This window comes from Astatotilapia calliptera, chromosome 6 (assembly GCF_964374335.1).
Source record: "Astatotilapia calliptera chromosome 6, fAstCal68.1, whole genome shotgun sequence".
NCBI lineage: Eukaryota > Metazoa > Chordata > Actinopteri > Cichliformes > Cichlidae > Astatotilapia > Astatotilapia calliptera.
The window spans coordinates 11,261,724-11,289,249 of record NC_137427.1 but is presented as its reverse complement, the minus strand read 5'-3'; the positions used below and the strand labels follow the sequence as shown (position 1 = coordinate 11,289,249).

Below are 27,526 nucleotides of genomic sequence, written 5' to 3'. Positions count from 1 at the left end.
TGTTAGCTTATCAAACACAATTGCAGCCACTAAGATCAAATATGACGGCAATCTGTTCTCGCACAGTTCACAGTGCATACATTGCCATTGTAACCTAAGTTTTGAGGAAGGAAAAAAAGCTCGATATAAAATAATTTTTTTTTAAAAGGACAAGTAGTGCAGATATAACTCAGGTTATATAATTTTATTTGTTGTTACATGGGTAAACATGCTGACATTTTATTTTTGTTATTATTAACTATCTATTAACCACCTTCATACACATGATGTTACATGATGTTTTACAAACGATTCTTACATGTTTGTCCAAATATAGGTACCATTTACACTGTATTTTTTCAAAATGTAATGTAAATGTGGAGTAACTGATTATTTTTCTGTATACTACTTGAAAAATTCACCTATTATCTCCTTGCAGTCGACCAGTTCTATTCTTGCCTGTCTTCCTCTTCCTGTCTCTGTCTCAGTCCATCAGGGGACATTTGGGATGTGGTGGAAGAATGCACGTTTAAGACACTTCCTCACTGGCCTCACTACAGACCTGGAAGTCTGTCTTTAATATACAGTTTATGATTTTTTTCTTTATTTTCTCCTTCGGAAAGCTAGTCTAATTCTCTGTGTTGCTAAGGCAGGTTTTTGTTTGCCTTTTTTTAAGAAGTGTCTTACTCAACCTTTAAAAAATATTTATAGATTATTATTTTTTATTCTCTTCAGTTTCACTAATTTCGACATCCTCGGATCATGTATTCATTGACCATCTCGTTAATGGCTAAACAGGTAGAATTATGTTCCTCAGTTGTACATTCTGTTACTGTAGGCCAGTACTCAATCCAGGTTCTCTCACCAAGGACATACTGATACCTAATTTGAAAGTGAAAAACAGAAAAAAATCTTACAAATCTATGAATACTCCCAATATCACAAGAAGAAAAAAACAACAACTTACGATTGACTCTTTTCATCTTTGAAAATATCTCCAGATGTTCCCATCATAAGGAAGGTTTTGCCCACTCCCAGATCTAAAGCCATTCTGCAGTGTGGATAACCTAGGAACGTGCGCTGTCTACCCTGAGCACCCACATCATAACTTCCTGTAATCAATACATAGAAGAACAAATGCAAATAACACATAAAGGAATTTTTTACATTTTCTTTGTATTATTTGTAGCTCTAATCATCACTTCTGAAAGATTGCAAACTACCTGAAAACAAACAAACACATAAGTAGGCAGTTTGGGAAGAATTATTGGTCAGAGCCCAGAAAATGAATCTAAATCATACTTAATTGTGATTCCTTTAAAATTCACATATTAAGAAGAAGCTCAGCTATGAAAAATTAGGTGGCATTTTAATTCTGAGAAATTCTCAGCCAAATATTTGAAAATAATGATGGCTGAAAATGTCTTAAATTCAGACAAAGAAGATATCTGGTATCACCATAGGGGATCAGATAGGGAAACAATACAAATCGCAAACACTTTTGGTTCTGTCACAGGTTTAAATAAAATCAACCTACCTTCTTTGATGACTTCCAGCACCTGCACTGTGTAAATGTCTGTGGACAAACCATCTTTAAACTGTTCCACGCTCACTTTGTATGCTGAGGACAGACAGTTTGTAGACTGTTAGCTCACCTGCTCTGTTCCTTAGAGTATTTATTCCATATTTATTAAAAACAAACTTACCAAAATCTATTTTGCTCCTCACTGTAGTCTCACAAATCTTATCTTTGCGTTCATCATTGTTGATTTTTCCCTTCTTCTGCATACTACAATTCTCTGGAAATATACAACAGGCACAAAGGGATAAAGGAACTAAATGAGATTATGTGGAATTTTGTGGACTGGTGATGGCTGCATGGATCTAAGCCACATTTTAAATATGTTAGAGCTGTGTTTGTGTTATCTGCATTTGACTGACAGATGAGCTCCTATTAAACAATAGAATCATACATCTCATGGGTCAAATACATTACCAAAAACTAACTAGCAACTGCAATATACACCCAGCAGCCGAGTCATTACATCTTGGTAGTATCAGGTTGCCTCCGCAACTCGTCACAAAACATATTCAAAGAGTTGCTGGAAACATTCCTCAAAGATTTTGGCCACATTGATGCGATTGAATCACACGGGTGTATTTGTCACGGAGTGTCTAAAGTACTTTTATAGTAAAAAAAAAGAAAAAAAAACTTCCAAGTATTGTGTACAATCTACCTGTTCTAACCTTTGTATACCAAAAATGTTTAATAAAGAATTTCAGAGGTTAAAAAAAATGTATGTAGCGTCATCCCCTGCTTACCTTCAGCACATATGCATTCATCATTTCTACAGAGGCGCAGCAGCTCTCCAGTTTTCCTTTCTGGATGATAGAATCTCACACATTTTGTGTCTGCATTGACAAATAAAGATGTTTTTGCACCATTGTAGTACATTTAAAAATGTAATATTGCACCCAACCACATGAAGTGAAATCTACTGGAAGCAAAGATGAATCCTTTACGCTCAAAAAACGATTCAAAGATGCCAAACTCACGATCACTTTGTAGCTGGTCGCTGAATTCGTAGACATATACAGAAGCTGGTTGTAAGATGCCCACTCTCAGTTTCTGATGGACCCTAAAGGCAATCTCCAGCTCCGTGTAAGGAACCTAGAGGAGAGAAGTTATGAAAAGGAATTAAAAAATGATGTGAGCACAGGTCAAAAGAGAAAAAGTAGAGAGAGGGGGAACACTGATCGCTTACTTTGTTCAGGTAAATGGTGAGCAATCTTCTCTCTGACTCAGTGCTCAGCCTGTATTTTGAAATAGTGCGGGCATGCCCTTTGGCTTGCTACAATGAAACACACACATCCACGGTTCAAAATTTAAAGATGCCTCCTTAATTAGAAATACTGAATTCTGAACAATTTGAGCCCATTTGTGTTTATTTTTCTTACTAAATCCAGATCTTTTGTGCTAACAGTGAAGCCAGTTAGCAAGCCTATATCCAAGACTGGTGTGGTTGCATTACGCTCCTTGTTCTTATAGCTGTAAACAGAACAGGGAGAATAAGTAATCAAAGAATGAAAAGGCAAGAACAATTTCTTTATCAGCAGTAAAAGACACAAAAGTTACAAATCTGTATAGCTCTAAACAAGAGCTGTGAGAAAAATGTTTTAAATAAAATTGTTAGTGCTGTCAGCGCTAATCTTGTTAAAATGACGTTAACGGCATAACCGCATCAACAGGGCAAATCTCCATTAGCGGGTTAGTGCTTCCAAGTACTAACCCGCTAACAGGTGTCGCAACAGGTGTTTTTCTGCCTGGTGACTTAATTTCACAAATTTTCCAAGTGTGAGCTCAAGGTTGTTCATTTGTTGGTGGGAATAATATATAATATTGTTAAAACCTTTAACGGAAATCAAATCATTTGAAAAGTTCAATGAAATATACATATATTTATTTTTTGTCTACTTACAAAACCTTAATTTTTAGGTTGTAGATGTTTTCATCATCACCCAGCGACTCTGCAGAGGCAAAGCAATGGAAGACTTTAAATCTGATTTACAGTATTTATTTTTAAAAAGCTCGGAAAAAATCAAATTAAAATGAGAAAATTACCTCACATAGATAGTCAAAAAATGTGTACAGTTATCTTAAGATGGATAAACCGACAGAGGGCAGCAAATTACCTGGAAGGAGCTGCACTGACAGGTTAAATTTCTGACAGTTGTCTTCTTTTTCTTTCGGCAGTTCATAATACAGCGACGTTATCTGTGATACAGACAACAGGAGCTTACAGCAAATTCAAACACAAGGCAACAAATAAACAACAAATAAACAACCAAAACATTGCATTTTACTTACCGTCAGTGTTGCTTCTCCTGGTCCTGTGGCTGACACTTTCACGTCTTGGTTTATGACGTTGATCTGTTAAGGATGCAGAAATCAACACATAGCAAGCAGAAGGAACAGAGATGCTGTGTATTTACTTATGTGAAAAAGAACACTTTCTCACTTTAGATGTTCTTGTAGCAAAGTGGTTTTCCCAGTTAAAGTTGTATTTATCAGGCTTTGACCTCCCCGGCAACAAGATGTCCACATTCAGATCGTAATCTGGCTCTTTTTCACTGGTCCAGTACTCTGCTATTGCCTGGTACACTGTCATTGTGGCCTGGGGAGAAAAATGATCAGTGATCAATAATTTGTGGCCAGAGCAAGATTAACTTCATCAGTGGATCAGTACATGAGGATATTAAGATGTCTTCTTTACCTGAGCTGACCCATAGCCTCCATTCTCTCTGATCTGTTTGTTGAACCATCGGACAATTGGTCTTGCTTCATCAAAGGCCTTTAATGGAAGAAAAGGGTTGAAATACAGTGTATTTGTCTTATTTTAGTTAAATATAGAAAATCTTATCAAAGCTGTTATATAATAAGCACGATTTCCACAGACCTCTGCATATCCTCCTACACTACATCTATTATCTTCTCTGTGGTCTTCCTCATTTCCTCCTGCCTGGCAGCTCAATCTTCTATTACATGTACACTTTAGCTACATGTACTGCTCTGTGACACAGATACTTACCTTGGCCCTAACAAGAGCCAATAGAGCGTAAGCCGTGGCCTCCACTGTGAAAACTCGTCCTGCAGGTGAAGGCCAATAGGACGAATCTAAGCAAAACACAGAGACAGTTTTGCATCAAGTAATGTGGTGCTCTGTCTAATCTTTAATTTAAATAATTTTTATAATAAACTTGATAATAGGTGGGTAAGGTTATATAAATATATACACAAGTTCATACACAAGAAAAATGCATTCCATTTTTTCAAAAAGAAAGCTGCTATTTGATAGGTGCTGGCTGGGTGGAGGATTGAAGAAAAAAGGAGGAGTGAAATGCAGAAATGCAATGCTTGTTGTTACTTCAGTAATAGTTAACAGATACAACTCAGTAGATAATTGTTGGTCCTATGGAAAGAGAAGGAACCCAAAGAAGATTGCTAGGAATAAATGCACACTGGATAAGCAGAAGAAGATGGATGGATGGATGGATGGAGGGAAAAACACAGAGGCGCAAACATCAGTGTCTTACTTTCTTTTTCTTACGATGTGGCAGGTGAACGTGCATATAAAGATGGAATCACAAACACTCATGTCATATATTTTAGAATCACGCTTAAAGAAATATACCCCCCAAAAAAGGTTACACATTCATCCAGCAGGATGTTGATCCAAAATGTTCGAGTCACTCATTTAGTAAAACCTCCTACACTACATAAATGATCCAAACTAAACTTCTCCACTTACCGTGGCTGCTAAAAAATAGATTAAAAAAATGTCATGGAGAACAAAAATCTGTTAATAGCTGTCGCCAAAACTGTCACAGAGACTGGTTGGGTCCACACTCAAATGTTGTCAAGCTGCTCTACAAGCTAACCGACAGAAAGCAATAAAACCAATCTCTGATCTTTAGTAAAGTCATTATTGGGTGTCAGAATACGCATCTATTTGTACTGATTTTGAGTTGTATATAACTTCAAAACTAACAAACTCATTTGTGTGGAACTTTCTGCTTGTCAGAATCAGAATCAGAAACTTTATTGTCATTGTCATGAGAACAACGAAATTAAGAATGGTCCCCGATCATTGCATCATCCCTAGCAATATCAAAATATAAATAAAACAATAAAATTCAATAAATAAAATAGATAGAATACTTAAAATACTAACAATTGTGCTTTCCAGTTGACAGATGTGTATTAAAAAAAATCATTTTCTTTCACATTTTTTCTCCTTCATTTATGTCAAACAAAGCTGTATGTAACGTTTCTCGCGGTTAGTATCATGGTTGCTAGGCAACCTGAACAGCGCGACGAAGGCTAGACCGTCCCATTTCACAAGCCTCTCACTTCCGCACTTCTCGTACTTATAGTACGCACAGTGCGCGTACTTCAAGCGTGCAGACCCTGAATTGGGACACAGCCATCGTGAATGCTTCCTGGCCATCCAGCGAAACTCTTGGGAAGACAACGTGAACATTTTATTTGTACTGTATAATCTGCAGATTCTGACAGAAATCTGCAACTATCCTTTGAAGCACCGCTCCTCTAAAACAGCAATAAGGATAATTATTAGGTTATCTACATTATTATGTAAATAACAAAATAACTTAAAGCAAAAATTGGGAAACATAAAGTCCGAAGTCTTTACATTAAGGGCCATCAGTCAAACAATACTGTTTGCTCTGGGTCTAAACAGAGCGCGTTGTGTGTGACGTCTTCTTTTGCGCATGCGGGCCGCTTTGAGCGTTCACACTAGAGCACGTTTGCTGTCGCATTTTAGTTGTAGTGTGAACGAGCAGACAAAAAAATCGGATTTGATCAAAAAATCGGAATTGAGCATTAAGACCTGCAGTGTGAACGTAGCCATAATGTCAAAATACATTTTTAGGCCACTTTATCTTGCGTTTATAGAAAGCTAGGATATGCACTGAACTACAGAACAATTCCTGGAATGCTAAATAGCACGCATATATTTATAGCATTTTTGAGCTTTTCTTTCTTGCAGGTAACTACACAACCACACTGATGCTTTACATGAATCTCTAATAAGCTAACATGTACGTGAATGTTAGACATGAGAGTCAATCCGTTTGACCCAAGTTTTTGTGATGCGGTTGTTGATGTAGTTTTGCACAAGCTATTTATTATTCCACTTTAGTACTACTATCTTTATATTTTGGATTGTTGTGTTACAGCACCTGGGGAAGAAAACTTAAAGAAGATCTCTCGGTTTAGTTTGTTTTCATTGGCCATGGCGTATGATGTTATGGCAACAGCATAAGGGTTGACTAAGCTTGGCAGACGCCTCTCCAGGTAGCCCACTGCTTTGTCTATGCTCGCTTGCAGATTCTGGATAGAAAGAAACAATGAAGGAAAGAAAAGTAGAAGAAATGTAAGATCACGTCGACGGGTAAGATTTAAGTTGCAGCTGCACAGATGTTTAAAGATCTGCAATATGGGAACAAAATGTACAGACTGCCAGTCTTTCGATAGATCAGTAAACACACTATCCTTCATTTTTTATATTTGACTACTGGGTTTCACATTCTGTGCGTAAAAGTTTTAAAAAAAGAGAGATAACGAACAAAAAGGCACTCACATGAACAGTTGGAGCACATATTGTGTGTGACTCTTGCATAGAAATGACGCAGAAAGCTGTAAAGGAGGCATCTGAGTCTGTGTCAAGCACATCACCCTGTACACGCAAATACACACAAGCATGTCAAAACTACTGATATATATACTACTTCTTAATATATTTAATAATAAAAGTTTGCTGATTCATCCAAAATGACATTTGGTATACTATTCTGCAGGTTTGTATTTTATGCAGGCTTTTGTTAAAATGAAGAGTTAATGTTAATGAAATCAGTGCACGCACAAGAATCTCTTTGAGGGACACACTTCCAACTTCCATAAACATGCCGTTACGTTGCTGTGTGTTCACGATCAGAAACCTGACAGCGTTACAGATCACTTCACTTTGCACTGCTATCAGATTGTTGGCCAGGGCGAACACCTTGACAACATATGCTGTCAACCTAGTAGAAGAAAGAAGGTGTATATGTAAAATCAACAAATAGTCATAATCCGAGTGAGAAAATATGCAAACATTTACATATTAAAAACCAACAACTGTAGGCCTCACCAGGTGCTGCTGGGTTCATCCTGAGTCCTAGCAAAAGATCCATCTTTTTTACTGTATTCAAGTTGGTTGTGGTATCCTAAACAAACCAAAGAAAGTAAACTCAAGTTATTCACTATTGTTCAAACTCTGTAGTAAAAGTTACTGAAAACCTATTTGAATAGTATTTTTAAATTAGGTGGTTTTGTATTGCTTGTTACTGCCAAGTGTGACCTTTGGTTTTTACACACAGGGCTTTAAAAAAGAAATCTCTCATACCTGTGCTAACAGTTTGTGTTAACTTACCAGTTGTGATGTGCTGGAGGGCCTGATGACGCTGGTCAATGTTCGCAATCTCCCAGAGATCGGCTCTGTCTAAATATGTGATTGCGATAACTGGTAGGGTCATGTGAATCATGTTCTCCTCTCCACATCCTGAAGGCTGATAGATCAGACCACCCATTGACTCCCCACTAATTGTGTTCTTGAGCACGTTTCTCTGTTGTTTCCCTGAAATTAATACACAACCAGTCTCATCATTTGCTACTGAGAAAAAGGTGGAACACAGGGGCGTAATTTCCAGGGGGGTAAGGGGGGTTATGACCCCTCCAATAATCAGACCCAACCAATATAACCCCTACAATAAAATTATGAATTAGAATAGAATAATCCTTTAATTGTCCCACAAGGGGAAATTTGGTTGTATCAGCAGCAAAGAAAAGCACATATACAAAAAGAACAGGACACAGAACAGAAAACAAAATTATTATTATTTTTTTTACATATTTACATCAAAGACAATAGTTACCAGAGCAGAGTACAGTACAGCTGTTGAAATTAGCGTACAGATAGTGTGCAAACAGAGCAGGATACTGAAAGATGTTTAAATAGTTAAGAATATTTAGAATAATTAGAAAAGTGCAGATTGTGTATTGTACCTGTGCATTAAAAAGTAGACATGTAACTTCCAATAAGTTCGTGTATATATAAGCTGAGAAAAGTAATGTGCAGTTATAACAGTACAAGTTGTTACAGCACTGATGTAAACATCTGTGTTTCTTGGGAGCAGTTCTGCATAAATAGGCTGTTGATTTTATTTACTCATTTCAGTTAATACCAGCAAAATAGTTGTACATTTAATCATCTGGGAATTTACCCAGATTTATTTATTTATTTAGACAGAGATCTTGACCCCCCCAATGTTCAGCACAAAGTTACACCGATGGTGGAACACGTAGCTCTTACCAAATAAATACAGTAATCCCATATGCATTTTACATATAATTTTAATAATATGAATGATTTTAATTAATTAATATGCTTGAAATGTTTGGGTTTTTTTTGGCAGATATGATGTAAGCATTTGAAGGCTGATCATTAGTGTGATCATCACTGACGATATGTCACTGCATGTTGAATATTGCTAATGCTTTTCCCAAGCAGACAAGACTGTGCTGAAAGTCTGCAGAAACTATTACTGTGAGTAATCTGACATGACACTGGAACTGCCATGTGAATGAAATTTAGTCCTGTTGGCACCACTGCCTCTTATCTCTCCAGTAATACCGAGGTGACACTGCAGGCACTCTGATGTGTATATCTTACCTGTTAGTGAGATTTGTGTGCTGGTAGGTGAGTTGGGAACAAAATCTATCACAGGAATCTTGCTATTGAGGATTTCCACTTGTCTGCCATCTATAAAGTTGAAAAAGTTTCATTAATACTTACAAAAAATAACCAGAGATGATAGCTGTTCATTATCAGGCTATAAGCAAATGAATAAGTTACTATCTTTTCTTTAACTGGAGCTACTTAACATTGATACTCACCTGTACCTCTTTGTTTAGGGTCCAAAGTTAGAGTATGAGTAGATTTGATCAATATGCCTTCAGGCTGAAAAAACAAGCAACTTTTTAACTTGCTGTACAACAAATTTAGATGAGAATTGTTTGTCCTAGGTGGATTTGATTATAAGAAGTATCTCAGTTTAGTTCAGCCAGATCCACTAATAAAAAGAACAACTTTAAGTCAGCAGTAATTTATATTTCCTACACTTACAAGCACACATCGAGGAAGGATGGTATGGGAAGAGCAGCGAGTGTGCCAACCTGGCTCGAAAAGCCATGGCAAAAAGGATGGATACTGTGTTTTGGCAGTCTAACAAAGTAATATAAACTCAAACAAGCAAACAAAAAATGAAATCTTAAACCTCCCCAGAAAACTACTATATGCTGAGGGAGAGTTGAGTGTAAAACGTGTGGATTGTCGCATCAGACACAGGACACTTGCTTGGTCTCTTGTGTTCTGGGGGCCTCTGGATGTCTGGAGTTTTGATCTCCTCCATATCTGCTTCATACCCTGGAGGACGGGGCTGTGGCCCCCCCACACTCCCTAGCAGATCGTTACATGGAGAAACCTTTGGAATGCAAGCATGCTGATCCGCACAGGTATACACACAGGTGTACACACGGGTATTCACAGACGCGGACTACAGCTTTCTTGGCTGCTGCCTCAAAGCACATTGTGCGCTGTCTATCTTGCGTGCTGCACAATATCGTTTATTATTTAGTATCTACTGATATCTACTGCTAGCTAGTTTATTGTGATGGTGCCGTTTTTTTTATTATGTTGCTCTTTGTTGTTTGCTTTCTCTTCTGTTTTTTTTCTCCATACAGATGACCCAGGTGTTTTTTTTTCTTTCTTCCCCCCTCCCTCTCTTCTCCCCTTTGGTTTTCTTTCTCTCCCTCTCTTTCTTTCATTCTTTCTCCCTGTCCTATCCCCCAGTCATGTCTGTCCCGTTTGTAGCAACTGAAAATAAAATAAATTCATAATTATAATAAAGGTCAATCAAATGGACCAATATGGCAAGGCCATGATGATCCACTTGGTAAAATAAATCCGCTTGGCATCTTTCTTGGCCTTAAGACAACAATTCTGATGGCTAAAGATCCAAACGGGACACAAAAAAAAAAAAAGACACAGGATAAAAAGGAGGATGGAGGTAGGTTCCAAAGCATTTTTTAGATTAACCGAAGGTTTGGCAGGCTTCAGGGACTAAAAGGGGCACTCTATATGTGACCCTTAGAATGATCATAGGTGATAGCTCAACTGGAATGTGTGCTGAGCTTGACTTTGGTGCCTGCCTGTACCAATGCTATGCTTGATTTCTAAATGTATTTAATTGTACCCTGCATATCTGGCTGCATTCAATGACTTCATGTGTTTCTTAAAGGTAGGGAGCTATGTGAGTTGGTAGAATATGTCTTTCTTTCTTACCACTACTTGTAGCATTTTCACAATTCCATCACTGATACCCAATTCTGAGTCTTTGACAGCTGCTTTGATCTCAATGCGGTGCTGTCCCTCTTTTGTAGGAATGATGGTGAATGGTACAGATCGTATACTTTTGGCCCCGACTTTAATCTCCTGACGAAATTGCCCACGTTTAGATGCTGCACTGCACACATGTTCCGCCTCAGTCAGATCAATGCGCACCTTGAAAATAAATTCATTCAAGGATTTCAAACACTTTTTGTCATAATCTACAGAATATAAAAAATCGCTACAGTCTCTGATCAAGTTCCACTGAAGAACAGTTAACTGAATAATAATAATATTAATGATGATGATAAAATGTCATTGAATGGAACATTATGGTGGTGTTGACGTGCTTGGATGAACCAGGCTTACTGTGTAAAGATTGGGACCATAGTTGTGGATGACTGCCTTAATTTCTAGCTGCTCCCCACGAACAGCAGTGTCCGGTAGCTTCAGATCAACAAAGAAATCTTTACGGACAACTATCTCTAATGGATCACCCACACAGATACCTTCAAAAAAGAGAAAAAAAGAAAAACGGACAAAGACACAAACACAGCAAAAGAAAGACCAGTTGATGAGCTATAGGTTGGCTCCTTGATCTAGAGACAAATTATATCAGTTCATCCTCACCGTGAGTTTTTGATAGACTAATACCAGTGAGCTGCCAGGTTGTAATTGAGTCTTGCAAAGGAACATTTTTCAAAACTGATGTTGTTTCACTGAAAAACGAAATATTAACACTTTGAGAAGTGAAGGTACTAAGATATTTCAATTCTATATTTCAGCTCACTAACCATTTAGCTCTGTTCGCAGGGCAAGCAGGCAATTTGATATCAGACCACAGCCAACTTTCAGGGAAATTGGTGCGGGAAACAATTTCATTGCTGTCCATGAAACTGCTGTCATCATCCTCACCTGAAGTTTTAAAACGTTCACATTTTTATTCCTTTATAGTGACCAGTAGGACCATTTATAACCACCTTCCATCCATTGTTCGTGATTCTTACTGCGAGCCAGTTTGAGGCCATCCTCCTTCCTCTCAGCTCTCTTTTTTTCTATTTCCTTGCAGCAGTGCAGGAAAGCCTCAAAACAGGCTGTATCAGCGATAAACTCACTGCGCTTCTCACAGTTAGATGAAGTTGGGGTTTCCCGGATTCCATCTAAGCAACAGTCACGTTCCAGTTTGTCTTTATATTGACTCACTGTAGAGAAAATAGCATTTAACAGAAAGACAAAAGGTGAGACTCCTTCTGACCTTTTTTTTTTTTTTTTTTTTTTACACAGAGGTATAAAAGACTAATAATTAGTTTATTTATTAGAAATAAAAAAAGTTTCTAAATTTAATTGAATTTGACAATCATTATCACATTTTTTTACTGGTCATTTATGTTACTTTAGCTCAAAATAGAAAAAAAAAACTTAAAAATGTTTACTTTGGTACAACAACAGAGCAAAGTGGAAAGTCTCAAATAGTGATAAAACTAGTACTTTAAATCAAAACAACCTATAAATGTTCTCCATATAATTAAACTATAATTTGAATAAGAAAACACAAATGCAGAATGTGGAAAATGAATTGGAGTTTAAAAATTGTTGTAGCTGTAGATGAGACAGACTGAACTATTGTACATAATAAATAAATCTTGTAGTATTGTAGGAAAAAAAAGACATTTGACTTATTTTTTCTTGTACAATCATATAGCATGGAAAAGTTAAGCTTTAGAAATGTTAGCAACAAAAGGAGTTGTTTGTAAAGCCTGAAGTGTATGACAGAAGATCATGTAAGTGTTTGTTGATCTTACATAAGGTAGTTGTGACATTCATCATATCAACGGCCCTTTTTCTTCTGTTGGGGTTCAGACATTTCAGCTCTGGAAATAAACACAGACTAGACTTTACTATTTTGGTTTTAGAAGAAAGAAGGAATACAAGTGTGAGAGTAAAAAAGAGGTTACCTTGTCTGTAAGGAGTTCCAGAAGCTGTATTTGACTCAAACAGCAGCCCAGCATCATAAAATACACTCATGCTATCCTTCCCTCCACCTGGTGTGCACCCTGTGTCATAGTTCTCCACAGTGTCCCAAATCTACAGTATGGACGTTATACACACAGAGAAGCAGATAGTTTAAGTTTGGGGTTCAGCTATGAGTGTGCTGGCAGTTATTTCTATAGTTTTTGGTTTAGTCTTCCTCCATACCGTTACATATTAAAATGTTCTTGAGCAAAAAATGCAACAACTTGTATCTTTAGTCCACTGCCGTTAAAGTGTGAGCCTTAAACTCCTTAAAGTCATTTTGAAGGGGAATAAATGAAAAATAAATTACCTTTTTTTGGGTTAGACGGTGCTTACTGTTTAGGACGTATACACCTTTGTCAACTGCGACCAGTCCAACTGTGGCTTCTGGATCACCTGTGATTTTCAGGCTAAATATTTTGCGAGGCTCATAGAATTTAGAACCAGCTTCTGATTGAAGCTGCAGCTGGAGAAGGAAGGAAAAGTAGATTTGTATTCGTTAAAGCAACCAGACTGTAAATGGGAAATATACTAACTTTAACTGTGGTGCGCAGGTGTGTAATTTTCCCACTTAAATTGCTACATCATTATTATGTGTCTCACCGAACCCATGCAGGAGTCTTCTACATCCACCCAGACAGAGTCTGACACAACTTCGTTATCATTTGGATGATAATAGGCGATGATGCGGAAAGATGGCAGCAAGTCTTTGGTAACAGTGATGATTAAGGATATCATTATTTGACCACTTGTTCTGTAACGGCCATATTTCACGAGCTGACCTCTGCTAAGTATCTAGAGAAAAGGAACTGAACATCAACACTTATCTCGTATGTATGTACAGTCTACTATGTACGTTTGTTATGTAAGTAAATATGTATCTCACCAAGTACGTTATGTCATTTTGAACATTTTGCTGCCCACTGAGGTGAATGTTGATCTTCATGTTTTGCCTGTTTTTTACTTCAGCTGTATCCACCCCTTTAAAAACATTAAAAAAATTTGACTTAAGAATTTATTTATTTTTGGATGTCACTACCTCTCTAATGTTATTTCAGTACATACCTATGTGAATGTAACAGTTGCTCTGAGAGGCATATGGGAGAGCAGTCATGGTGGCTGACGCTTGCCTTTCAGGTGAAATTTTAACATCGTTGGTCTTTGCCTACAATAAAGCACACGTAAGCTAATAAAGTAATTGACTTCGCTCTCACTTTCATTCAGCCTGCATATAGAGGTGACCCATGTACAGTACAACATTGCTTTATGTGCAAAGTTGAATTTAATTATATCAAAGCCAGTATTCAGTAACAACTAAATATATACAGAATAATAATTATGAGACAATTAACCTAACAGTATCTTTAAAAATTTCTCCCACTGGGGATTTGAAGATTCTTGCATATCAGATAAGCTTATCTAACAACTGAAAACTATTAGGTTTTATGACTTACTATGATTTTCATTGGTTGAGGATTATTGACTGTATTGATAGTAAGCCTCGCCATCCCATTAGCTGCGGTAAAGCCTTGGACATCACCTGGGTCAATCATCACTGCAACACCTTGTGCAGGAGAGCCATCAGGATTCAAAACCTCAATCTGCAAAACAAAGCAAAACAACAACGATTTTTATCATTTTTATCATTTTATCTACTCTTTTTGACCATCTTTATACTTCTCCGTCAACGCTGTCAAAGCAAATATTCACATTTTTCACAATGCCTGTCACAATCCTGGTAGTGGCGATTTTACGATTTTCTTTCATGTTTATTTTCTTGTTCTTTCTCTTTTCATGGGGATAAGGGGGGGGAGGGGGGGGAGGGGGGGGGCTATGTCATGATCCTGGGTCTTTTGACCTAGCGTTTTGAGTTTTAGTTTATTTTTTATGTTTATGGTTTATGTTTAAGTTCATTAGGTTATCTAAGTTCATTTGTTTATTAGATTCCCCTTGTGTCTTCTACCCCTGTGTTTTAGTCTCCCTTTGCCCTTTATGTGTTTCATGCTGCATGTCTTATGTTTTCAAGTTTGTATTGTCATGTCTGCGTCTCATGTTTCCTCTTTTATTTTGAAGGTCCATGTCCTACGTCAGTGTAGTCAGCTTTGCTTCCTTTGTTTCATAAGTGTCAGCTGTTTCCCCATGTGTTTCCACTTCCCCTAATCACCCTTGTGTGTATTTAGTCTGTGTGTTTCTGCTCATTCTTTGTCAGGTTGTCTATTGTTCATGTCATGTTTCCATGTATTGTTCCATCCAGGCCACGTTTCATGTTGAGGGTTTTTTCATGTTTGTTTATAGGTCACCCAGTTTAGGTTAATGTTAGTTTTGCTTTGTTTGTACCTTTTTTTACCTGCCCCATTAAACGGCTCGCTTTTTGTTAATATTTAAGTTTTGTTCCCTGTTCCTTGGAGTCTGCGTTATGGGTCCTTTTCGTCAATCCATACCGTCTGCCTCTGCCAGACTGTGACAATGCCATCCAGTGGTCATTTCTAAAGTGACCATTTATGTATCTCAGATCATCTAACCATAGTTTTATTTTTACAAACATGCAAATAAAGGTAATTCACATTACCGCAACATCGAAGGACATTCCTGGTTTGAAATATCTGGACGTTTTCTTGAAGTGGATGGTGTAAGGTGATGTAACAATCTGAATACCTGTCAGCTCTGCCTCTGCCATTTCACTTCCTGTACAAACAATTACATTAAATATATGAATTAAAAATGATTATTAGCACTTTAAAACACAATAAAAACAGACAAGCAAAGATTTCAGGGCAACGGTAATATAGAAAGTTAAATGTACATTATTTTTGGTGCAGTATTTCAAAAGCAACTTAGATGCATTTTAAGTTGTTGGCTCTCAGTATATTAATAGCACAACATAAATACAATATAAGGACTACATTTAATATTGCGCCATGAATGCTATGATCCCAATTAATCCCAATAAAATGGAAGCGAAATTTCACACACAGGACAAGTCTCCGTCTGTCCTCTGTTGTGTTTTCCACATGGTTGTCTCTCTCCCTGTTCTGTGTTTTTCTGTGTGTGTGTGTGTGTGTGTGTGTGTGTGTGTGTGTGTGTGAGAGAGAGAGAGAGAGAGAGAGAGTGGAGAACTGAGAACTGATTGTACAGGCATTATTAAATATTTACCAAAACCGTGTTTAAATTTATAAAGATAATAATATCAAGAGTTAATTTGGCTGAACAGGGGACTTTAATAATCTAACAATGTAATTAATTAATATAATTAATAATTAGTAACTTTTTAAAATTTACATGTAGGATTTGTTTTACGATACACAGATCAAAAATGTTAAGGGAACATAAGACAAAGCCAGTTAAACTTCAGGCATATAAGTCTATCAAGTTAGGAAGCATAAATCATTGTATATGAATCTTATCTTTTTTTGATCCAAATGAAAGCAACAACAGGAACACTGAAAAGGCAACAAGAAGACACTGCCCAAAAGACAATATCGGACTATAGACATATAGACACAGACGGTTGCTTTTTGCTAGTGTGCTTGTCATTACTGATAGCATTAGACTGTTACTGAAATGTATTCAGCTTGCACAGGAAGTTAGGTAAGGTTTGCTGTGTCTCCCAACATAGTCTTAATATTACAGAGGATATATCAAGAAATGAGGTGGAAAAGAAGACAACGAGAGCTGGACAGGACTAGGAAGGGCATTAACTGAACAGCCGGGCTGATATCTGCTCCTCTGTGCAGAGAGAAACACTGCCAGAGCCCTTCAAAAAGACCTTGAGATGGCTCACATACATTATTCTGAGATAATTGCCAGAGAACACCAGAACTCCAAACACAGTTACATAGTTATATAGTTTACTGTGTAGCTTTTTGCACAGAGAATGACTGCTCACGGGATATTTCCTATTTTTTGGTTATGTGTGAAAATATCAGCAGTTTATGCAATCCTCAGACCAGTTTGTCAATCAAAACATCCATCTCTCTCATTCTGATGCTTGGTTTGAATTTCAGAAGGTCATCTTGATCATGTCTACAGACCAATATTGAGTAACTGGCATGTTGTTGGCTGATTGGGGATTGACATTAACAAGCAGTCCAACAGTTGTACCCAACAAGGTGCCTGGTGGGTGTATTTCATCTTATTGAGAGTATTTCAGTAACACAGCCATTTACACACCCATTAATGCTTGTGTTAGCTATAGGTGTACTACTATAATTAACATTCACCTTTGATATTTTTAATTACACTCACATGCTCTCTTTTACCATTTCTTACCGCTGTCTGTCAGCACATTGACAGCTGCAAATATGGAGCTCCCCACCAGGCTGGAGATGTTTTCAAAGGTCTGTTTGATGTGCTCTTTCTTCAGCGTGACTGTTCCTACACCATTCTCAATCTACAACACATAACACACATAATATTAGTGCTTTATTTCATCTGGATGCAAATGTTGCAGCTTAGACCCAAACAGAAAACATTTGTTCCATTCTTTGCATGTGTTTTAATACATGTGCATAAAAGAAAAATGTGTGCGACAGAAAGACACAATAATAAAGATGAAGTGATGGCACACAACAGTGATGAACAAATGTGTGAGTATGTACCGACACTTTCTGAAGCGAGGCCTGAAAATTTGTCTTTTGGTCCTGATGCGAAACTCCAAATACCCCAAAAGCTGACCCATCCACCTCTTCACCAAACAGATAGCTAAAGCCACAAGAAAGTAATTAATAAGCTCACGAGGCCAACAAATGGGTATGATTAAAATAAAAACATCAAAAAACATAAAAAAACAACAATCTAAAATCTAAAAAACATTTTACATACGTAGCTTTGATGTTGATGGTGAGCTCATCACTGTCCACATAGAAGAAAGGATTTTCACGCGTCAGCTTGACCTCGAAATTGGGCAGCACTGAAATGACATTTTACTGTATGGTGAAGATAAAGTAAAGAGGGTAAAAGTATTGTTGTACAGGTTATATCTAAAGTGGATTTAACCCCTGGGCCTGAAAAGTGAGTCCAGAAAATGGGGAGAAGCCTTAAACCTGCATTCTTTGTAGCAAGTAAGAAAAAAAAATCTGTTTTGTTTGTTTATGTTTCGGTGGGTATGGTATTATTTTCTTGTGCTTCTAATTTTTTTTGTTTGTTAGGTGAGTTAATTCCCTTTTCTGATCCATTCTGTCCTAGTTTCATTTATGTGTTTTGGTCCTTCAGCCTAGTCTCTGTATTTCTGTATTTTTTGTTCCACTGTTTAGTTGTGTCAAGTTGATGTTCTCTAATTTTAGTTAACCTCACTTGTGTTCCCACTGGTTTCCTCTCCCATCCTCATCTCCCATTGTCCTTTGTTGTGTCCTTCCTCATGTCTTCCAGCTCTGTTTCCACATTTTTACTTTCTTTGCTCCCACTACTGCTACTGTGTTGGACTTTTTCATTCCGTTTAAAGTAAAGCATTAAAGGTAATTTTGAATTTGTTTCCTGCCTTTTTGGGTCCCAAATCCTGCTTGGCACACAGCGATTTCATGACAACGTAATCTTTACATTGCAAATGATGCTCCATATTAGTTAATAAGCAAGAGTGTGCTACTAATATGGTGACAGCCAAAAATGCTTAGAGACTTCAGAAACAGAGCTTCACAAGGCGGTGGCATGATACCTACATCCATCTTTTAAATGCAGTCTATGATGAAAATGCCCATGAGATAGCTCACCATAGTCCTTGACCTCAAATTCTGCAGAATAGCTCAACTGTGGTTTACTCTGGAAACTCGCCATCACTTTCCACAGTCCAGTGCTTTCAAAAGACAAACACATGTACATAGAGTCAGACTGACATGTGAAGGATGTCTTCCAGGACGATGGCATGTTTCAGTGGCTAATTTAAATGTGCAGAGCTGAATCCCCAATTTAATACACTCATAGTGCTTAAATATCCAGAATGATGTGTGTGTAGTTTGGCATATTTTTGTTTTTAACTGAGACATGGTGATGCTTTTAGATGAGTAACATAAATGCTAACATGCATATGTTGAAATGCTGATGTTTATGAATAATTGTAAGTGTGTTTGCCAGGTTTTGTGTGTTAAGCAGAATCCACTTTTACTGTATTTGCTGAAATTTTCCTTTGTTTATCTTTTAATGTCTACTTTAATGTCTGCTTTAGTGACATCACAACAAGCTTGGATAAAATCCTATGCACACCCTTTTCAGCAAAATAGGGAACATCTTACTGCCAGACACGAACACCTTTTTGTGATGAAAACGCAAGACAAAAATGTTTTAAGGGGCATTAAATGCATGGCATACTGCCAATAAAATTACCCTGTGATGTTTAGTTAATTCTTTATAAAATCATTCACATATAATGTGAAACTACTTTCTAACTGCTCTGTCCACTTCTTTGATGCAGAATACCCCTTTCTCACATCAAGTATCTAGGAAATGTAAATGGATCACCTGCCTGCAAAACCGCGCACGTTCTCAATAATAAATTCCGTTGTAATAAACACAGAGACGATGGTACAGGTGCTTAACATGTGCAACTTGCAAATATTAGCATTCTAATAAGTACTAAATATAAGCATGTTAAAACTCTACTTATCACTGTGTCTCAGTTATTCCATATATGTAAAAGTAACATACAAGAAACCCAACCCCCCCCCCCCCCCACCCCTCCAAAAAAACAAAAACAAAACAACAAAGCATGGAATTAAAAAATATATACCTGACAATTTGATTAAGTTGAAAATGTCCAGAGTGGATTCCTGATTTCACAGAAACTGTATCGAGTGGGAAAATGATGCCTTCAGGGTTCTAAAAAAGAAAACAAAATAAAAACCAAAAAAAAAAAAAAGGTTTTATAGTTTGATTTACAAAAAAAAAATCTAGCTCCTTCATCTCTTCTGTCATACTGTTGTTGTATTATTTATTCTATACACTTAATGTTTTCATGGCATATTAAGTTATATTATTAAGAGTCTATTAAGACTCCATAAGCTCAAGCCTTTATCAATCTCAGTCATACTGCCTTCATACTACCTAGATATGAAAAACAACAGAACATGTAATATGACAATGAATTCTTCAACCAAATGACCTCAAAATTCAATTAAATAACACATTTTAATACCCATCTCAAATTAATCCATTCAGTCAAATTCTAGTCTGTCTGCTAGTTAGTTTATTGCTTGGTGCAGACTGATGGTAGTGGTTTATCCTCTATAAAACAATGACAACTTGCCTTCATCTAAAAAGAAAGTTCTACAATATCACATTCATTATGAAATAAAAGAATAAAACAAAAGCAATACCACAAACTGAATGGCAACAGAGGTATCACTTATGGTGGAATTGTCCCGCTCCACTGGTTCCATGTTAGGGGTCAGTGCAAATAACCTGTAATGAACTGAGAGAAAGGTTATTCATGTTATTCTACATTTAGCTCTGTGACTGTTTGGCTTTTTCAGCTGCTTGTAACAGTAGTGTATGTAACGTGTTACAAAGTAACAAAGAATTGTATGTTTACGTCCTGATCAGGATAGAGCTTTGTGTCAGTGTGTGCCTATGTGACAATGCATCTATAACCATGTTATGTAGTATTGTAAAGTGAAGTAAAAATTAAAGGTGGGCAAATCATTTTAAATATCAATTGAATATCACTGGTATTGGCATTGGATTGATACTAGCATGATAGGATCAACACTTTGTTTCTATCTTCTAAGTTCTATATGTAGCTCACTGAATCTTGTTAGATTAAATATTTTTTGAAAATGAAAAAATATGCCTCAAATATGTGTGTTCTGACTCTTCAATGTCTTTTATTTATAGCCTATAGCACATTTCAGCACCTGAAGTTGACCTAAAAAGTCCTTTAGAGACAAGCGCAGTTACAATAGAGGTCTCCAAAAAAACATGACAAGTTGAAGTGTGTGTGTGTGTGTGTGTGTGTGTGTGTGTGTGTGTGTGTGTGTGTGTGTGTGTGTGTGTGTTAAGAATTTGTAAACTGACAATGATTCATCTCATGCAAAATGACACACTGCCCTTCCCTACATAAATTGCCTTTATATTAAAAGTATTGGTTATCAGTATTGGCAATACAGGCCCTGTATTTATTTTATCAGACTCTGCAGTATTACACAGCACTAGTAACAAGTAGAGCAAGTAATTTGATATTGCAATAAAGTAAAAAAAATGCTTTTAGAAATCCCCAACACTACAAAGGGGGTTGATTGTACACATTGTAGTTTGCTGTGGGAGCCAAAGGGAGGCGCCAGATTTTCAGGTTTAGTTGTAACTCTAAGTAAAACATAAAGGTGAGCTCTTTCATTCCACATTTAAACAGAGTAATGCTGTGCTTCCAAGGGTATCAGTAACCCTGCATTTAACTTCACTTCCAGCGGAACATCTTTTTTTCACCACTAGAACTATAAGTCAAAGCAACAGCGCAGCATTGGCAGGAACAACAGCTATATCAACATAACATATACATATATTTTAAAACACAATTTCCTTAAACTCAAAATGAAACACAAAGCTTCAGAGACATGATATGAGGTTTTTTTCCTACACTAGAATGATTGTATGATGCTCCTTGGTCTGATTTTAAACTTTGCTGTAGGTTTTGTGTTAATACTTAAGAATGAAAGAAAGACTTTGTTTATGTCCTCATTAGGATAGAGATTTGTGTTGTTGTGTGCCTCATATGTGTCAGTGCATGTTGGGCCATGTTATGTAGCATTGTAATATGCCACATTTCCCAACATGCCACAGTGTTTTTCAGCACAGTTACATTAAAACCATCGGTATCTGTAGACTTCCGCTATTTTCAACAGACCTTCATTTATCTATTGAGCTCTACTTAGACCTCTTTATACACTTTTCTTGTTTCTGTATCCAGGATACAAGCATGCAGAGCAGGATTTAAGATTTTCCTTTTTTAAGGTATAAAGGAGAAGCTGAACAATGACCTCTTTCTTTTATCATAAATTACTGTTTGAACAAAACAATAACAAGACAATCCAACATAAAGAGCTAAGACTAAACAACTTTCTTTCTATAATGAAATTCCTCTTAAAAATTCAGAATGTCTAAAAATACAGAAGCATTTTATCATTGTGTATTGAACTTACCTTTGCTGTTGGGTGTGTAGAGAGTCTTGTCCGTCTGGATGAAGATGTATCCAGAGTGGAAGGACACTAGGACAATTTTCTCCAGTTTCACATCAGGGAACTGAGCTTGCAGGTAAACATACTGCTTCCTTTGTGGATCCCTACTGAAGCCTTGATTGGGGATCTTGGACCAGTGTGAAGAAACAGTACAATGCAGGGTACATGAGATAATTAAGTTAAGGTGGTAGTGCAGTGCCACTTCAGAAACTATTCGGACACTTCTACTTTTTGCACACTTTACAGTTTTGCAAATGTAATTTTTCAATGAAAAATTACATTTACAAAAATATTAAAAATTACAAAAATATTAAAAAGTGTTTTTCTATTTATTCTCTTTCCTAATTTGTAACAATCTGATATGTCATTTTTAAAAGTATTCAGGCTCTTAAGTCTTTAAGTCTTTTGAAGCCTGGATAAGAAGATTTGTCTGTAAAGTGCTGTCTTCAGGCTCCTTCACAGATTGTATGTGCTTTAAATGGAGGCTTTAGCTGGACCACTCATTAACAGTCAGTATTTTTTTTGGCTGTATGGTTATCATCAGACCAATTTCAGTTGGCATGTACTTTTAATAAGGTTTTCTTCAAGTATCTGCATTTGGCAGTGTTTATCCTTCCCTTACTATTTCAGATCTCCACCAAAACCAATTGCAAATACCATCATGCTTCACTGCCTGGACTGTATTGGCCACATGATAATCATTGCCTGGTGTAAATGGATCATAGCTCTTGATGTTTTGCTCAAATAGTTCTGTTTTTGAGTCATTACATCTTTGTTCGTGTGTGCTGTGACCTGAAAATGTATCTGGAAAACTTGGATTTTCTTCTCTAAAAGTTGCTTCCTGAAAACTGAAAGGGTTTTCCATTGGGCACATTCTCCCATTTTTGCAGAGGAATTTCTAAACCTCTTTGTGTGATCACTGGGTCCATGTTTACCTCCCTGACCAACTTTCCTTTCTAATCTGTCTGGCTAAAACACTATAAAAAGTATGTGTAGTTTTATACATGTTACTTTCAATTATAGAGCCAACTGCTCCTGGACAATGGAAGATTTGCTAATGGTTATATAAACTTGCTTTAATCTTTTCTTCACCACTGGCTTTGTTTTTTTAATACAATTTTTAACATTTCTAAAAACAAATTTTTTTGTTTTATCAATGATTATTGAATGTAGACTAATATGAAAAAGTCAGTTTGATTAATTCAAAACAAATTTAGAACAAATCTTATAACACAAGAAACATTTAAAAAACATAAGGTGTCTAACTTAATGGTGTACATATGCTAACCTTTAACTTAAACTCTTGTTCTGTATCACTTTGCTTATTATTATGCAAAAACTGAGGGCTGACAAATCCAAACAAGACTTACCTACCAACGAAACCAGTTAACAGTAACATAGATTTCCATATTTCTGCATTACCTTAATTTGTCCAAAGGCCTGAAATTTATTTGCACTGTTGAGGTTCACAGATGTTGATATCAGCGTTTTGGATTTGGTCGGATAGCTCATTACACTAATTTCAACCATTAAATCGCTTTCATCAGTGCAGTCTTGACACTCCACAAAGATGTTTTGTGCTGTTCCTACCCCCAACAAGTTGGGGGCAGACATCACCTTCCTATGGAGCAGTGGTGAGACAGAGAGGAAAAAAATTAAACATTGCTTCTAAGAACAGGCAAACACACTTTTGTTTACCACTGACAAATACAAAGATTTACTTTTATTTGTTTTTTCCCAAAAGCTGATGGGAAGTTCTGGTTTAAACAATATGTTTGACTCTCTTCTGCTTCGAACTGGACTTTACACATAATAAGTGATCCATTGATTATCTTGACCAAGGTACTAAGTACTAAGTCAATATAATATTTCATCACTGTTGTTATTGTTTATTATGGTTGGGACGGGAAAAATAAAAAACATCTAAAAAGTAATAAAAAGTCTAGTTACTTGCAACAGAATGTTAATTTATACAACAGAAACTGCTAAAAGACTAATCATTATGGAAGTAACAGATGAAATGCAATTATTGAAAATCTTTACTCGTATAGGTTCAATTGGAAAACCAGTAAATCAGTAAGAGTAGGGACAGAGTTCCCAGACAAAGACAGCTTTTATTTGAGCTTTAAAAATAGACTGGAACTGAAGCAGCATATTAAAATGAATTAAATAATACATTATTTCATCACTACCAAATTTAAATTTAATTTTCTCATCAAAGATTTAGTGTATCGTTAGCTTCATAGCATAAGTGCCTAAGTCATTGACTTAGTCAAATGACTTAGGCAATTATGCTATGAAGCTAATGGTATGATATAACACTCTGACATGTCTGAGGGGTGCAGAGCCTACATTTGATATTGTGTTGTACATATAAACATTACAGAAAATATTTAATAGCACCAGTAATATAAAAAAAACAATAAATTCATGCTGTTATTTTACAGACAAACATTTTCAAATCACAAACTCTTGTAAACTTAGAGTTTGGATCTTGAGCTGTACTTACATGGGTGATCCATCAGTCAGAAAAATTAAGGACAAAAAGGCCAGTGAGGCTAATAGCCAAAGCCAAGTCCTGTATGTCCCCTTGCCTGATCTCATATCTGCCCTTACCATACAACTCTGGAGCATTTTTATCCACGTAATGCCCTCCTTCTGCACTTTGACTTTGACCCAGTGCAGTTTTGCCCAATTAATCTACTAGATCAGGTAAAAAATCATTGAAAATGTTAAAAGTATGCACATTTGCATACTAGAGCAGAGTTCTCTATGGTTTGATTTTAAAAAATCAGGACACACAGTATCAGACTTAAACAGCAACCACCATCTTTTTTTCCAAAGCTAACACTGTTTGATAAGCTGCTGTATCTCCAGAAATTGGTGAACGGTATTTTTTTAAAAAGTAATATCTAATGCAGCATCATTCATATAAAAGATATGATTCTATTGCAACAGCAAGTATCATTTGTTCATGTTAAACTAAGAAAGGTAAAATTAAAATGCAAAATCTTTCTCAGCAATGGAAATAAAATCAAATGAGATAATGTGTAACTGGAATAACACTTTAAGATTGACACTTGGCCCAGAGGTTACTTGAAATTAGATTACTTGTGTGTGTGTGTGAGAATAATCTTCTAACAGGTGTACTTAAAATTACTTATGTAGTACTTAAAGTATAATCTGTATCTCCTTTCCTGTAAGATATCCATAATTTCCAAATAAAGTACCTTACATTTACTTGCAGAGTAATTAAATGTGGGGTACCTGCAGAAAGCTGATTCTGTTCTGGACCTAGACATTCCCAAAGTCTTGAGTTAGTGAATGGCTACATCCAGATGAACAGAATCAACTTTCTGGGCTTTTCTTACCTGGATGATTGTAAATGAAGCGATATATTTCTATAGTCTATATAATGCATCATCAAATTGCTGTATTAAAACAACATAAAATGCTGTCTACATGATAAATGTTGTCATGTCATTTTTTTGTTTTTGTTTTTTAAATCTTCCTTCCTATGGGTTTTACCTATATTCAGTTAAACAATTTTTTCTAGGTGGTTTATACTGCAAGACAAAGAAAGGTAAAGAAAAGCTCAACAAATCAGATTATCCTTTATGAGAAAGCACTGGGGGATGCTGGAAAAGAAAAAAAGAAAAAGAAAAAAAACAACTTTTCTAACATGGAGAAACCTCTGGCAGAAACAGGACCTGGAAGTGGCAACCATCTGTTGCAACCAGGTCCTTTTGGGGGTGAGGCCATGCTTCTCAGCTGGAAAAGGGTGGCATACCCAACCCTCCCATGGTTGTTGACCATGTGGGCATTAACGTCCCTGAGCAGAGGTTGGATCATTCTTCAGCACTCCTCCCAATGACTACAAAAAGCTGGGAACAGCTGGCCACAAATGACAGTCAGGACCTAATTCCTGACACAATTCTTTCATTCACCTGGGAAAATGCCAATGTACAAGCAACTCACATGGTTCATTTTTAAATTGCATTTTAAATCTTATCATTTGCATAATGGAATTTCAGGAAAATAGGGATTGCTAACAATAGCACACTTCACTGGAGCAATTTGTTTCCTTTTTATTGTTTTTTGAATAATGCAACTGAAAGGTTCCACATAATCCCAAACAAATTGATAAGTTACATGGAATCATAAATAGTGATAAATAGGGTAGCTTTTTGCTAATGTTAGCTGTAATGATATATTCTGATTTGTTTTGGCACCAGAGGATGGGTGTAAGAATGACTCATGCAGAAGACTGGTCACTCATGTCCCCTGTGTTTTACGGGCAAGACATTTCCTGTTTTCCTGCCCTTCAGTTATGTGATGAGTAATAATGAGCTAATACTAATGAATTAGTAATGAGCTTAGCTGTTTGCAAGCTTGTCTTCTCTAGCTACTACTGCAGTGGATTGTATTCAGTCGTACTGGATTGTTGAACTGACAACAGTTAGTGAGGCTGGCTCCTTTGTTTGTTTTGATTCTGCCTTCATCCTGTGACTTAGTTACCTGTTGTGCAGAAAAAGCCTGGAGACTGGAGAGAGAGAGAGACAGAGATCATGCTTTCTGTGAAAGACTCTATGAAGGTGAGAAACTGTGGAATTTCCTGTCTGTTCAGAGTCTGGACTTCACTGATGGGAAACCTTTGTCTTAGCCCTTGTGAACTTTGTTCTGTAAATTAACTTGCCAGAGTCCTGTGTTTGAGTCCTACCCGTTATGATGGCCGTAACAGTTCACCTGTTTCTTCAGGGAAGAGATCATTATCAGGGCCAAACTGTTTCTCAACTGCCCCTGGGAAATCCTGTTTGCGTGTATGTTTGAGAAGATGATGGATAAAAGTGTGTAAGAGTGCAGGAGGACGGATGTTAGTGGATTAGAGGAGACTGCTGCAGGGCCACAGTTTACTTTAGTAGCAGAAAAGGATCAGGATAATGAGGAGGACTCTGCTGCTACTGGCCTCTCTGGCCTTTGCTTCTCTGACTTCTGTGGCTGATGGAGCTCCGTTGTAAGTAGACTTGCTGTACTTTTACACATTTCCAGTGATGTTGAATTAATTCACGAAAAATAAAGCTGTTTTAGTCAGTGTGATTATTGTGGATCCATGCAAAATGTTGGATTATATTTTCTTTTTGCATTTATATATTATTGCATGTATAGATTCACATTATTTAAGGGCTCATAGTTGGTATTTGAAGGTTTGTGAATGAAGAAAAAATTGGACATATTAATGAAACCTTGGTCAATCTACCTTTATTGCTAACTATATTTTATTTTTATCTTGTGTAATGAGAAGCTGCAGCCAATGTAACATAAGTCAATGTAATCTGGTATTTAAAATGATGCCAAGAAGTTTACTAA

At 36.7% G+C, this 27,526-nt stretch overlaps 1 protein-coding gene across 1 annotated transcript; it reads right to left on the bottom strand.

Annotated features, from left to right (window-relative positions):
* Positions 1-169: 169 nt before the first annotated feature.
* LOC113023852 (complement C3-like) lies at positions 170-24,821 on the bottom strand. The gene is made up of 43 exons (XM_026170264.2): positions 24,669-24,821; positions 23,582-23,780; positions 22,124-22,286; positions 20,306-20,400; positions 19,720-19,808; positions 18,707-18,789; positions 17,823-17,910; positions 17,600-17,702; positions 17,271-17,391; positions 15,571-15,686; positions 14,456-14,602; positions 14,067-14,166; positions 13,888-13,982; positions 13,605-13,796; positions 13,312-13,467; positions 12,944-13,073; positions 12,791-12,859; positions 11,996-12,190; positions 11,783-11,903; positions 11,619-11,707; positions 11,358-11,497; positions 10,944-11,162; positions 9,497-9,560; positions 9,273-9,362; positions 7,974-8,177; positions 7,692-7,767; positions 7,425-7,584; positions 7,143-7,238; positions 6,742-6,892; positions 4,569-4,654; positions 4,254-4,331; positions 3,999-4,154; positions 3,848-3,910; positions 3,673-3,754; positions 3,459-3,507; positions 2,938-3,028; positions 2,745-2,831; positions 2,536-2,650; positions 2,302-2,391; positions 1,686-1,778; positions 1,517-1,600; positions 947-1,091; positions 170-861 (listed from the first exon to the last, which is right to left on the bottom strand). Exons 1-43 carry the CDS (start codon positions 24,791-24,793, stop codon positions 720-722), a joined length of 5,037 nt encoding a protein of 1,678 aa, XP_026026049.2. The 5' UTR covers positions 24,794-24,821; the 3' UTR covers positions 170-719.
* Positions 24,822-27,526: the final 2,705 nt, after the last annotated feature.

Excerpts from the sequence above, each read along its gene's own strand:
- LOC113023852 (XM_026170264.2), bottom strand. The coding sequence starts at position 24,793 with ATGCTCCAGAGTTGTATGGTAAGGGCAGATATGAGATCAGGCAAGGGG. Across the intron at positions 17,703-17,822 it reads ACCATCAACATCAAAGCTAC|CTATCTGTTTGGTGAAGAGG; the intron begins GTATGTAAAATG and ends TTGTGGCTTTAG. Across the intron at positions 6,893-7,142 it reads TATGTGCTCCAACTGTTCAT|AATCTGCAAGCGAGCATAGA; the intron begins GTGAGTGCCTTT and ends CTTTCTATCCAG.